The 14,826-nt window shown below is 44.1% G+C and overlaps 1 protein-coding gene across 1 annotated transcript in view; it reads right to left on the bottom strand.

Moving 5' to 3' along the window:
- Positions 1-14,826, bottom strand: part of NUSAP1 (nucleolar and spindle associated protein 1) — a 345,737-nt gene that overhangs the window by 246,136 nt on the left and 84,775 nt on the right. Inside the window, exons 6-7 of the mRNA XM_078659621.1 lie at positions 6,258-6,370; positions 4,032-4,179 (exon numbers count right to left, since the gene is read on the bottom strand). Coding sequence (XP_078515747.1) covers positions 4,032-4,179; positions 6,258-6,370 — 261 coding nt within the window. The remainder of the gene's footprint in view (positions 1-4,031; positions 4,180-6,257; positions 6,371-14,826) is intronic.

The raw sequence follows: 14,826 nt of genomic DNA, 5'->3' as shown, positions 1-14,826 counted from the left end.
GGGCACCAGGTGAGACTTGGGTACATTTATCGAAAAACCCAACCTGTACAACAACTGGGTTGTCACCTGCAGATGATGGAGCACTCTCTCTGACGACTCTGCCTTGATCAGCCAGTCGTCCAAATAAGGGAATACAGGAATCCCTGATCTTCTGTGATGTGCAGCCACCACTGCCATCACCTTGGTGAAGACTCGAGGCACAAGTAAGACCAAACGGAAGGACCGCAAACTGATAGTGCTGCAAACCCACCGTAAAACGGAGATACTTCTTGTGCGACTTCAGGATTGGGATGTGAAAATACGCGTCCTGTAAGTCGAGCGACACCATCCAGTCTTCTTCCAGCAGAGCCTGAAGAACCTGAGCAAGGGTGAGCATCTTGAATTTCTCCTGCTTCAGATAAAAATTCAAGATCCTGATATCCAGGATTGGACGAAGTCTGCCATCCTTCTTGGGTATCAGGAAATACCGGGAGTAGCATCCCTGACCCCTTTCCTGCTCCGGGACCACCTCTATCGCACCTTTTCTCAATAGAGTTTGAACTTCCTCCTGAAGGAGTAACAGATGTTCCTCTGAGCAATATCCCTGACAAGGAGGGTAATTTGGAGGGAATTCCCGAAAGGGAAGGGCATACCCATTTTCTAAGAGATTGAGAACCCAAAGATCTGATGTAACCGATTCCCAATCCCGTAGAAAGTGGGTAAGCCGACCCCCCACCGGACCTACATGATCCTGAATGACAGATCTAGGGCTGCTTTTCAGTGGCTGGGGGGTTGGAGGAGGTGGAGGAGGAAGAGGCTTGACGCCCTCGAGGACGTGCTCTCTGCTTTCCCCTGTATGACCTATACAAGGTATTCTGCTGCTGCTGTTGCTGCTGCTGACCTTGTCTATATGAACGAAAGGAAGAGCGACCAAACCCTCTGAATTTTCTGGTTGTAGAACCTCTGACCTGAAGCCCAAGAGATCTAGCAGTTGCTCTGCTATCCTTGAATCTCTCCAAGGCCGTGTCTGCTTTCTTTCCAAAGAGTCCTTCACCATCGAAAGGCAAATCCAATAAAGCAGACTGCACATCAGCCGAAAAATCAGATGATTTCAACCAAGCCGAACGCCTTGTGGCAACCGCCGTGCCCATGATTCTTGCCACAGAATCAGCAGTATCGAGGCCGCTTTGGATGACCTGACGGGCTGCCGCTTGAGAGTCAGATAAAACTTCCTCAAAGTCTTTTCTGCTATTCTCTGGAACCTTAGGGATCAATGAACGCATAGAGTCCATAAGTGCATGTACGTATCTACCCATAAGGCAAGTGGCATTAGATGATTTCAATGCCATACTAGCAGAAGAAAAAGTCTTTTTGGCAACTTGATCCTGTTTCCTGGCCTCTTTGTCGCCAGGCACCTGCGGAAAAGCACCAACCGACTTCTTAGAACATGCGGCCTGAATCACCAAACTCTCAGGAGAAGGGTGTGATGACAAGAAGGCAGGATCTTCAGGAGCCACTCTATATCTCCTAGCCACATTTTTTGAAACCGCAGGAGCAGAAAAAGGTTTCTTTCATACTTCCATAATGGGCTCCGTTAAAGCATCATTAAATGGTAGTAAAGGTTCCACCGCCGAGCTCGGAGAATGAAGAACCTCAGTCAGTAAATTGGACTTAAATTCGACAGTAGGTAAAGTCAACCCCAAAAGTCCTGCCGACTTTTTCATAACAACATGATCAGGTTGAACATCTCTAGAGGGTGTATCAGGTCCTGAAGGTAAAGCCCATTCTGGAGAAAATTCAAGACCACTCGCCTCTGCCAGGTCCTCGAAATAACTCCCATCCAGCTCACCTTCTTCCAAGTCTGAATGAGACTCACAAATTCTCTGTTCATCTAGGAGACGTTGAGCCTCTCTCCTAGACCTCAGCTTAACTCGAAGTGCAGCCGGATCCAATGTCGAATCCGACAGCGCCGGAGCCGACGTCGGAATCGAATCCGAAGGCCTGGAAGGATGTTCCATAGACTTGCTTGGAGCCGGCGACGCCGGAGCCGGAGTCGTCGACTTCGGTCGAGCCGGCGTCGATATCGGCGTCGACCTCGGTGGAGCCTGGTACTGCCACAGCGGGGTCAGGGCTGGCATATATGGCATGAAAGGTGCCGGAGCATATGAGTGAGGTACACCCAAATTAAAAGCCATTGGACCCATGGGACCCGAAGGTGCTCCAGAGGGGTACCATGATCTTGAGAAAACACCATACATAGCGTTTAGAAACGCAGAAGGGTCCTGACCTGGAACTGGAAATGGTGGATGCTCAGGTTGACCTCGAGGCAGATTTGAATCTGTTTCCATAACAGGATTCGAAGTCTCCTCCTCAACAGGAACTCCACCGGCATCCTCCGGAGTCGAAGATGGAGCCGGAGACGGAGCCGGAGTCGGATCCAGAACCGGAGTCGGAGAATGGACTAACGACTCCGAAGGTGAGGCCTCACCTTCCTGATCCGACACTTGTGGAGGAATTACCTTCGACTTCATCCTCTTGGGAGATTTCGATCTTGAGCCAGACTTATCATCCGAATGATGTCGGGACTCATGCCTCCTCTTCTTATGTTTTTTACGAGAGCTGGAAGCGTGATCAGATGAAGACTTCGAGACCGACGCCTCACGAGATCTCGACTTCGATCTCTTCGAGTGTTTTGAAGATCTTCTAACTTTACTCGCCTTCAGCTTAGCCCTATCCCTATATCGAGATTATGAACTGCATAAATACACGGGGAACGTCGTTTACAACGCGGTGTTTACACCGCACTACCTTAACAACGCTGCCATTACAACGCAAGTCGTTACTACGACTTGCGCTGGATGGCGCTGTTGGTTAAGGAATATTATAATTTTATATTCCAACACCTTCCCTACTGTTACGTGGACTGGTGTTGGAATATAAAATTATAATATTCCACAATGCGCGCCCCCCAACGCAAGTCGTTGTAACGACTTGCGTTGTAATGGCAGCGTTGTCAAGTACCGTGATATAAAAGATCGCGTTGTACTGACATACATCCAAATACACAAATGTGTTCACCTATCAAGCTCACCAGGCACTATTTTCAAAAGCTTATTTCTCGTGTTCACGAAACAAATAAAAGTTCTCTTTTACAGTAGCGTTCTATTTTCATGCAATGTTTTGTGTAAATTCGTTCAGTTGTTTTTCCTGTAGGTACGCACAAAAAGCCCTATGGAAGTTAAAAATGGAAATCGCCTTTTTTTAACTCCCCCCTTAACGTACCTAGCAAAAAATTTGCAGTGCCAGACTTCAACCAAGACTTCCAGATTTGGTGCAAATCAGTCCTTGGGGGTCAAAATATTTAGGGAAATAAAAAATAAAAAATAAAATGGAGAGCTGTCTGTCTATTGTGTTGTTATGGTTCACCGAAATTTCCGATGAAATAGAAGTTTTTGATTGAACTATAAATTTGGTCTCCATCAATGGATCTGCACCAAATAATATGGGACTCTCTTTTTGTAGTCAAACAAGATCAGGCATGTAAAATTTTGTGCTTTTTCCGTGAAGGGAATAAAAAGTTACGGGAGAGGGCAGAGTAGAAAATGTGTGTTTTGTCATTTTGGCTCCCGTACGAAATGTCGCTGGCACCTACAGTCAAACCACTGAATGGCTTGAGAACCTGACAACCAGACTTTGTTTAGATTATTGCAAGCTCATAAGAGTATGTTGCATTTTCAGGTCACACTACTGAGATTGAAATTGCCTTTTCGAACTGAAGTATGATGCAAACTGGAGATCTACTATTTAGTATCACTATTTAGCTTTCAATAGGTTGCATAGCAGGAGAACGTACACAATCACTATTGGCAAGTGAGGTTCCTATGGCATTGTGCTTGTTTGGTTAAGAAACTCCAAACTGCCTGCAGTAGATAAACTAAAAGCTTTTAAAATCCAGTGCATGCAGAGAGCAAAGCATGTGACTACTTTAGTAAATTTACCCTCGACTTTCAACTACGCTTACATTTTTTGTTTTGTACTGCATTTCCTCTTACCGTCTGTTGGCTTTTCGTTTACTGATTCAGTGACTGTGTCTTCAGTGCCTTGTCCAGCTTTAAAATCTTCTGTGCATTTTGGTATTTCAGGTTTGCCAGAATTCTTCATCTTATCCTCTGTGTTTTCCTTTCTAACAGCGAGGGTTGACTGCAGGGTTTAAGAAAATAAATAATTTTTAGCTAAACGCAAGCATTAATGTCATATAACTTGTGTAAATCCATCACCTACATTTGTGTAGGTAAATACAAAATTGCAGATCAAGATGCACAACCCACTGAGGGGTTACTTTGGTTGCTTTTTTTGCTGCGGCGAATATTGAAGAAATGAGACAACACTGTAGTAGGTAAACAATCGTATTGTTTTTACCTTTTGTAATGAGATACAAATAAGGAAGCAAAACAAAAACATGTTTAACCCCTTCGCTGCGGTGGCTATTCCGCCGCAGCGCTAAGGGCGAGGCGGGGCCAAGCGGCGCTCCCGTTCTCGTGACGGAACCGCTCCGTCACGGCCCTCGGGTGAGCTGTGCTTGTGACGGAACGGTTCTGTCACGGCCCCGCCCGCTCTTTAGAACGTCAGCTCAGGCGCGGAATTCGCGCCGCGCAGGCGCGGCGAGCGGCCGTGACAGAACCGTTCCGTAACTAGCACAGCCCACCCGAGGCTCGTGACGGAACGGTTCCGTCACGAACATGGGAGGGGTTAAAAATACAAGGTATATGTAAATTGAGAGAGGTCTTAGGAAAGATATTGACTTATCAAGACACATCCCAGTTGGAAAAATCAAAATAGTACTCAAATGTTTAACTCTTACGTCTGTTCCTCAAATTAATAACAGAAATGAAGATTGTTAGTTCGAAGAGAAGAATTTACCTATGGGCAAGGACTATGGTGAATGCCACGCACCAAACTGTCATCCTGATATAAATAGGCAACTATGGTGTACTCGGACTGTTTGAGCAAACATAAGTGCCAGCACCATTGGGGGCAATCTATTTATGTGATGACATTTTATGCGTTAAAAGCCTGTATACATCCATCAGTGATGTCGAAGTACTAGACCACGTATTAATCCTTGAGGCTGGTGCACTTCTGCATGACTAGGTATCTCCAACTAGTGTTTATAAAGAAAGATTTCTCTACCTCACTGTAGACCTATTGTTATGGGTATTTTTGACAGACTCAACCTTAAAACAATGCCTGACTGCTAAGCCAGACCTCGCACAAAAACACATTTAAAATTCCCCACATTTTCTTTCACTTCAAAAGCTATTTTGAGCCTCAGCTGTCACAATATTTTTCAGAACAGAGCACTCAGCACGATCTGTTTACCTATTGCAGCCTCTATAAAAAAAAGGAAAAAAAATTGCCTGGGTGTTTATATTTCAAATTGTAGAAAAAAGAAGTTACTTACTTGTAATCCAGGCTCTCCTCCAAAGCAGTTTTCATTGAAGTCCTCAGTATTGATTTGTTGTCACACCTGCAAGCAATTCCGGTTCACTTCTTCAAACATGTCTGTATAGGTGTATGATGGGGCTAATTCGCAAAGGCATTTAAGACCACTACTTCACATAGTCTGATCACTTTGTGAACTAGTACCTTGACATTTGCATTTCTTTCTCTAACTCTCACATATATACACACAAAGCTTTTCAGTAAAAAAAAAATCAAATCTCAAATTAAATCCTTTTCATCAGCCCAATAAAACGCTATAGTAGCAGAATGTATATTTTTTTTCCAAGGCATCCTCTCAGGATTTAAAAAGTCACTAACATAGGAATAGTGACAAGTTTTTTTTTTTTTTTTGCAACTGGCTTTGATCATACCATTGTGCACATCATTGTGCACATCATCTTACACCTCAGAGCTGCTTTCTGTGTAGGTCTAACTGACTAGCTTCTAATTGTCTTGGTATATACAAGTACACATCATGGCTCTCTATAGTCTAAGAACAAGACTGAACTATTAAAGGTCAATTAGAAAAGAAAAGGCAATAGAACAATAGAAAATGATGCAACATTCAGCAGACCCAAGTCCCGAATGAAGTTCCACTCACTCGCCAAACCACAATCTGCAAATCTGAAATAGGAATTCCAGACCTCTAGTATACAAACTACATAGGTAGTTCAAGAGACGCTTTACCTTTGACAGCTAAAGTTGCACATAGCCCTTGCATGCCCCTACATGCGGAAAATACGCAGCCGTCTAACCACTTTTGTTTAGGCGTTTACCTTTATAACTTGATTTGGATTGCTAAGAGCCTCGAGACGCTTCTTGTTTCTCTCAACAAATGTGTCAATTGATTCCATTTTCTTAAAATGTGCTTCATGCAATTTCTTAAAGTCTAAAAAAATGAAAAAAAATAGAAGGTAATTAGAAAGCAGCAAAAAAGTTTTCAGTGTGAAAATCCAAGACCAGTAAAACATTAAATACATTGTCTTGTGTTAAATCATATTAAGATTGTGGCCCTTGGGCAGTATGTATGGTAACTGAATTGGTGAAGCCAACAAGATTCATACTCATTCGTCATTGCATATTGAACTAAGCTTTCTGTTATAAGCAGATACATTCATATAAGTAGAAAAATGTATATGACACCACTAGACACTGGTGCATATCAGACAGTGTCATAATAGCTTCTTCAACGTTGAAATTGGTGCATATACAGATGAGTTTATGCCTGCTACATTAACACTAAGAAGTATCATGAAAAAATGTGCCTACCTATCCACAAGATAACTGTGCACATCCGGCAGAGTTAAATATTCTGTACACATATGGGTCATGTGCATAGGTCTATGTTGAAGTTAATTTCAGTTTGTTTTTCATAAAATATATATATTACCTACTGGCGGTCGCCAGTAGGTAGTTATAGTGAGGACCTACTTTCCATAGGAAATCCAAAACATTCTATTTGGAATAACTTTGGCGCTGATGGACGAATCTTCGCGAATTTCTCCAAGAAAATGGCCTGCTCCGCGCCGCTACTTCCCTGAAAGTTTGGGGGTGATTTGTCAAGTGGGGGCCGAAAAAAAAAGGGAGGGGGGGCCCAAAACGTGTTTTCCCCATGCAATTTTCCATAGGGACCTTTAGCCAGGGCTACAGCCCGAACAAACGGAATTACACCAAATTTAGCAGAGAGGTAGAGTTCGGTTCGCAGATTGTGCTTTTTGTTAAATGGTGTAAATCCGTTCAGTAGTTCCTGAGAAAATCAAAAGTAAAATCATGGCGATATCTAGAGACGAAGTACGGCACGATGACTGAAATCCGTACAATTCCAAGCACGAGCTGCATGCTGATTGGATGTCAACTGTCTGTCAACACTCCAAACCAGGAAGTGTTGGCAGCCATCTGGTGCCTCGGTAGCACCGAGTCACAAGAAAACAGTAAAACAAAGTTGAAAAATAAGGAAAGGGGGCAGGGTAGAAACAGGTTGACCCTCTAGGCCTGCTCAGGGGGTCCCACATGGATCTTTAGGCGCAAAAATGTGTTTTCTTTTTAAAATAAAAAAAACGCGGTACGCGTATTGTACTTGTACGAGGTGGAAAAGAGAAAAAAAAACTAGAAGTCCGTTTTATTCTTAATTAGCTCCGGGGGGGGGGGGGGGGGGGGGGGGGGGGGGGTCAAATCCTGGGGGCTATTTTTTTCTACAATGGGGGGCTTGGAAGTGTCCAACAGGAACAAAAGAATGGGGGGAAAAAAACTAATGTCGAGGACAGCGATGCTCCTGCTTCCTGCGTTTTATCAGGTCAATAGACTGTTTCCCATAACACAAAAGTTTATTGCAATAAATGCATAGAATTTTAACTTTAGCAAAATCAGGATCAATTTGTGGGTGTGGACTGCTTGCTGAAAATGCTGCTACAGCAGTTGATGCGCTTGGTGCAGTAGCAGGTGGGTTGTCCTTCAACCTCTGTGTTGCAGCTCGAGCAAAGTTGTTGGGGTGTAAGTTCTTCGAGTGTCGCTCCATATTTGCTGTGCCAAAGGAGTATTTCTGAGATGGATCACCCCTTGAAAGAGTTTGGAAAATTTTACAGGTTACTTTTGGAGCATTAACCTTTTGCGCTTCTGGAAAAGTAAAAAACTGCCAAATTAGAGCTTCTTTCCTCTTCTTTGGAGGTTCTTCAGGAATGAAATATTCCTCTGAAGAATGGTTGAAAGATGAGTCCATTGCTGTTATTATGGTAAACTTCGTTCTATTTGACAAGAATCTCAGAAGAGATGCTTCTTCTTAGAAAGTCAAAGTAGAATTATTAAAATGGGACGGAAGTTTCAACAGTTGTAATAGTAAGTGTTATGAACCAATCAAATCACTTCTTTTAAAGTCACGTGGCTTTGCGTACGCTTATGCTGTGATTACGGTACTCTTACGATGAGAGTACGCATGACGTTCCACCGTGATTTGTGTAATTGCTTTTAAAAGTAATATAGGATTATTGGAACTTAAAAAAAATATTTTCATAATTATCCTAGATAATGTCTTCTGTTAGTATGTTCATTAAATACATAAATATATGTTTTTAAACAATTAAAAACATTTGCGTTTTCTCGTACGGGGCGCCGTACATGACGTCACACGGAAGCTTTGATGCGCCGTGTAACGTGAAAGCGTATTCGTAGCGTATGCTGAGAATGATTAGCAGTACAAACTGTGGTGCGATCACTCTCTCACTGTCAAATCAGAGCACAGGGCGCGCTATGAGAATGGTTAGAAGTGGTCACTCATTGGAGATCCGAATCAGCTGTGTGGCTTATCCACGGTATCATAACGTTACTTTTTAGCCTGTTTAAGTTGGAGGTTTGCATGAAATACTATGCTATAGGCAGATATGGATCTTTAGGCAGCGCTTATCTCCATGAAGCTTGGTTATTATAATTTACATATAGGTGCCTGAGGGAGGGAAAAGAAGTCTATCTGAATGGCGAGGATTGCACAATAGCACCAGATCACTCCTTAATTTGTAGACATACAATTGCATGGCTCTTGTAATCAAGATGCGCCTAATTTGGTCTGAGTTTTGAAAGGCACTCCGAAACCTGCTATCATATCAACGTTCAGTTTCCTGGAAACGTGAGTTATTTAATTTGAAATAATGCAGATTGTTGTGCAATGTTAGCAGGCATCGCTTACATGATTACGGTAACTAAGCGTGTGGTTTGCTATGAAAAAAAAGTTGTGTTTATTCCTCTGCATGGGAAGCTGGATGTTTCCATCTGGTCGTCGATTCCGACCTTAAAAGAAGAGTCAACCAAATGAGCCGTATAAGAGCGCTATTGTCTCAAAAAGAGGTCGCTCTTACATCAGCTAGAGAAACATTTGTCCTTCATGTAGCAAACACCCGCACATAAGTGCATGATTTATTAAATACAGACGTGCTCCTTTATTTTGGAGAGTTAATTCAGAGTATCTTTAATGCGTCCTTGACTACGGGGTTACCTTAATTTTTTAAAGCTAGAAGCAGTGGCCTTGCGACTTCTTTTCAAACAATATTTGGTGTCTTCTCGTCATTTTTTCATTCGATGTTTTCCAGCATCTTTGGTGGATTCCCCTTAATAAATCGCATTAGTTGCCGGTGTGCTTCTATTAATTTGTTTACTTAAATATGGATGCACATCCTGCAGCACACGAGAATATGTCCCGGCTGTTGCTGCTCCATAACCGAATGCTTAGTTATTACGGAGCGCTGCCTCTGGCTACATTGAGTGCAGCTTACGGATTATCGTTTCGATTCTCCTTTTTCACATGCGTTCAACCGGTCTTCCATTGCTTGAGCTGCCGTTTCGACTGGGCCCTGGATTTGTGTCTCTGTACGGCACAGCCGAGATGGATAACAGGAATGCAGTACAGCTTTCTCAAGTAAGTAATCCATGATCAGCAAATCTGTGACTGTATTGTGGTCTACTCCACGTGTTGTAGGTTGCTATTAAGCACAACAATACCACCGTTTTGAAGGCTCATGATGCCAACTACATGAATGGCAGCAAGATTGCATTATTTGACTATTTTTACCTCCTTTATTAAATCCCAGACAACAACAACATTTAGTGAAAATCCAAATAGAGCGTGTGTTTTATGTTATGTGTATGTATGTCTTGTACTTGTCCATTTTTACTTTACAGGGCACTTCACTGAGATAGGAGGACATAGGTCTAGAGAGTGCCGCCATCACTTTTTTTCTAGGTCACTGTACCATCATGTTGGATATTTTCAACTAAATACCACGTGTTTTCTTTCTGTGTTCTTTTTTCCCCATTTTTTTCAGGTCCTCATTGCAGGTACTTGGGAGTAAGAAAAACTAAGTAGGCACATGTTAGTCTCTTTCTTACCTTGATTAAACATATTTGGTTTAATAGTTACACCAATTGACACCCTGACGTGAGTAAGGTGGGGATCTGTGCACCCCGTCCTGAAGAAGCCTCTGCTTTGAAACATGTTGATGCACACGCGAGGTACTGTACATTAGAATACAAAATACCTCCACCATACCCCTTTTAACAATACCAGCACAGAGTCCCATTAAAAAATTTATTAGACCTCACATGCCGGGTATTTTTTAACATTCACACATTTATTCACTTTTGACCCCACCACTCACTTACCATCCAATACCTCCACACATAGTTTAAAAATCAGTGCTCCCACTTAATAGTTGGTCAGCTGCACGCCGCGTTCCATAGAGGGATGCGAAGACCCCAAGGATGAAGCATGACACCAAGGGCCCTTTTGGTGTGTGAGGGGTATTTAAAGAACACTGTGTGCTCCCCACCATTGTAGGGACCATACTATACCATACTTTTGTGGATTCTTTTCGTTTAATAAATTGTGTCTGGGGAGACCGAATTCACTTCCTCTATCCACTCCCCTTTTTGTTGTATTTATCACCATCGTAAGCCATAGCCAACATTTTTGATTGCACTTCCGGGCGGAAAGTTGTTGCTTTCAGCCACCCTTGAAGCTGCAAGACGGCAGCACTCCTTAACTGCCTAAAACTGGTAGTTGCAATGTCCTTGGCCATATCAATGAGCTCCGACGCTGCTCTTTTACTTTCAGTGATGAGCTTAGTAAACTCATCCTTATTTTCTTCCGGGAGGAAAGGAATTCATCTCCCCTACATCAGACCATAGCCGACGATCATATCTGCTCAGGATTGCCAGAGCGTTTGCTGCCGTTACGGAAATCGCTGCCGTCCACGAGAATTTCTTTCCGCTGGTGTCAAGACGTCTACCATCCTTATCAGGGGGGAGGTAATGGGAGTAGACAGATTCTTAGTGCGTTGCTGAGCCGCCTGAGAGATTACAGAATCCGCCATGGGATGACCTGTTAGACAAGCAGGAGAGTCCTCAGGCGCTTTATATTTTTGTATCCAGTCTCGGCAGTACAGGGATTACAGAGGCTGGTGTTTTCATCACTTTCACCCCTTCCTGCCAAATATGATCGATAATAGGTATTGACCTCACACTTTTTCTGGATTCTTCCTTAAAATCATACAGTAAGCAGTCTTCCTGATGTACAACAGTTGGTATCTGGAACCTAACAGCAGCCCTGTCCATAATATTATGGAAACCTCCTATGTCTTCAGGAGCTGAATCCTAACGGCAATGAGGTGGTGGTGAAGGCATTGGCACTACGTAATCATCCCATTTGTCCGCGGGTGTCGCAGGGTCCGGAAACTCCGCCCCCTGCTCTTCGTCAGAGGTAGGTGGGTCCTCCTGTGGAGGGAGAGGGATAATGGGACTTGGCATCACAGGAGGCAGCAACGGTGCTGGAGCTGCTGGCTGTGGTGAAGGTACTACAGTTTCCGGTTCTTGATGAGGGAACATCTTTCTGTAGTCCTGCAACATACTCTGGAGGTCAAATAGTAACGTTAGTGGGAATGGAGTAGGTTGTTGCACAGGTTGCTCAATATATCCATATTGTCTATAGTGAGCAGTAGGGGCTTCATACTGTTGGTAGTAGTGCTCCTCCTCAGCATAGTCATCATCCTCTTGACATTTAACATTCAGCTGTGAGGGACTATAAGCCGCTCCAAATTGACCCTCCGCATCGTCAGTATCTTCAACATCCAGAAGATTGCTGGGAGGTAGAGGTGAAATCTTTGGGGTTTTAAACTCCATACACACCCTTTGCAAAACCGTACTTGAAAAACTGGCATACATAACTGCTGGTGAAATAGTAGTCGACGGTGGTATTATTGCCGTTGACGATGTCATAGTCGAAGGTGGTGTTGTCATCGACGATGGAGTCGTCGTCGACGTCTGTGCCGTCGACGATGGAGGAGTCGTCGACGGTGCCGTCGTTGACGGTGCCGTCGTCGATGGTTTCCTCGGCAGTGCGGTAGATGTCGAGGCTTTTGGTTCGAATGCTCTCAACGACGGAGGTGTCCTCGACGATAAAGGCAATGTTGATGAAATAGATCCTTTAAGACTTGCCGTAGAAGTCATCGGCGTCGACGGTCTAGAAGATGACATAGTTGAAGTAGCAGGTAAGGCTGTTGAACTTGAGGGGGTTTTCTTGGCAGATTTGGTTTTAGAAGCACCTGCAGATTGAGGGGATGAAATCCCTGAGGAGACTGTTTTTTGTCTCCTGATTAAGGGATTCTTTTGCCATGTGAGAGATTTTAGGTGGTTTCCTTGTCTCTTCAGGCTGTCCCTCAGGCAACCTCTGTCTCTTATGAGAATTAGAGGAAGTATCACTTTCTGCATCTGAATAGGCGTCATTCTTCTTTTTCAACCATAATAACAGCCGTCCTTCTCTATCCCGCAAGGTTTTAGTAGGGAAAGAGCATCAGATCTTACAATGTCTTGCCTCATGCTTTGGATAAAGGCAATAAATACAGTCTTTGTGGGCATCATCAATGTGAACATTCTTCTTCCCACAGGACTGCCAAGGTCTGATTAATCCCTTAGAATTCAACATTATCCTGATAAAATATAAGATAAATACTTATCTGAAATCACTGAAGAAACTGAGCCAGGTTCAGGGAGACTCCCTTACACAACGAAGTGCGGTGACAATCTGAGGAACTCAGCCTCTCTTGGGAAGGTTCTACAGGGTGCTGGTCTCGGATTGGTTGTTTTTCAGTTTGGTCCTTTTTACAAAAGGAGACTAATAGGCTGTGCAATGCATGTTTGCAACAATTAGGCCTATGGTTTTTTACTACTTACTGCTATGTTATTTGTACCATGGGACTCGCACTACGACGACTGGGAATGATTCAGGCATGTGAATCTATGAAAGATACCCCAATACTGGATAATATTACGGACAACACAGCGATTTAGCCTAGAAAGAGTACAGCAGTTTTGGGCTTCTTATATAGTTTCAGTTACATTACTCCTTTCACATTTATAAATGTATCCAGTTCCAAACAGTCCTCTAAAATCTGGCACACTTTGTGAGCAGTGGGTATCTTTCATGAAAGTCTTCATGAGGGGCAACACTAAGAATATTTCTGGAATTTGGGCTCTTTTAGTAATAAAATAGGTGAATAAAGCAAGCAATCTTGACGTTTTTTTTCTCCACACGAAGCAAGTGTAACTGGCTTCATGTCACATGTTCACCATGTCGCGCCCAAAATGGGGGTCAAAACCAGTGGGAGCCAGTTGCTGATAGCAGCAAAAGGCTGGGGGTAGCTAACAAAGGCGGCAGGCCTTTGAAGCTTTCTGTTCGAGGACCCGGCCCATCCTGGGGGAGGAGGTAGGACACCTCTGCCCTGGATGTGCTTTTTTCCCGGACCCAGAGAGAGTCAGGCTCTCTACCAAGGGGTCCAGAAACAGTTCTGGTGGTGGCAGATGGCTGGGAGCCAGTAAAAAGCAGCACCAGAGTTGGTTGTGGTTCAAGGGGCCCTCTGTGTGCATTTTCTATTAAATTCAACACCGGCATCCGTGTGGGTGTAATGTGCTGGGAAGTTTGATAGCAAACTTCCCAGACTTCAGTAAAGCCATCATGCAGCTATGTAGTTTGTGTTGTTTAACTCCCAGCCCATGTATTCAAAATGGCTCCACTGAATTTATAATGTCTGAATGGCACAGGCACTGCAGGGGGACATTGCTCATGCAACTATGCCCTCACCTGTGGCATGCTGCACCCTGCCTTTAGGGCAGTGAGGCCTGCAAGAGGGGTGACTTAATGCTCCAGGCGATGTTGGGGGGCATGGCACACAGCCATGTCGACTCTTTAATTTGGTCTGCCCCAAAACACCCAATCTACCATGGCAATCAATCAATCATATCATTTGTGAAGCGCACTACTCACCCGTGAGGGTCTCAAGGCACTGGGGTGGGGAATGCTGCTACTGCTCGAAAAGCCAGGTCTTGAGGAGTTTTCTGAAGGTCAGCAGGTCTTGGGTCAGCCGTAGGTGGATGGGGAGGGTGTTCCAGGTCTTGGCGGCGACATGGGAGAACGATCTGCCACCTGAAGTCGCTCTTCGGAAGCGGGGGACTGTAGCGAGGTCAGCGGATCGGAGCTGGCGGGTGGGGGTGTAGAAGCTGAGTCGTCTGTTGAGGTACGTTGGTCCGGTGTTGGTCAGCTGCACGCCGCGTTCCATAGAGGGATGCGAAGACCCCAAGGATGAAGCATGACACCAAGGGCCCTTTTGGTGTGTGAGGGGTATTTAAAGAACACTGTGTGCTCCCCACCATTGTAGGGACCATACTATACCATACTTTTGTGGATTCTTTTCGTTTAATAAATTGTGTCTGGGGAGACCGAATTCACTTCCTCTCTCCACTCCCCTTTTTGTTGTATTTATCACCATCGTAAGCCATAGCCAACATTTTTGATTGCACTTCCGGGCGGAA

Source organism: Lissotriton helveticus, chromosome 9 (assembly GCF_964261635.1).
Source record: "Lissotriton helveticus chromosome 9, aLisHel1.1, whole genome shotgun sequence".
In the NCBI taxonomy this organism is placed as follows: domain Eukaryota; kingdom Metazoa; phylum Chordata; class Amphibia; order Caudata; family Salamandridae; genus Lissotriton; species Lissotriton helveticus.
Note: the sequence above shows the minus strand (reverse complement) of the source record. Positions and strands in the feature narration are given on the sequence as shown.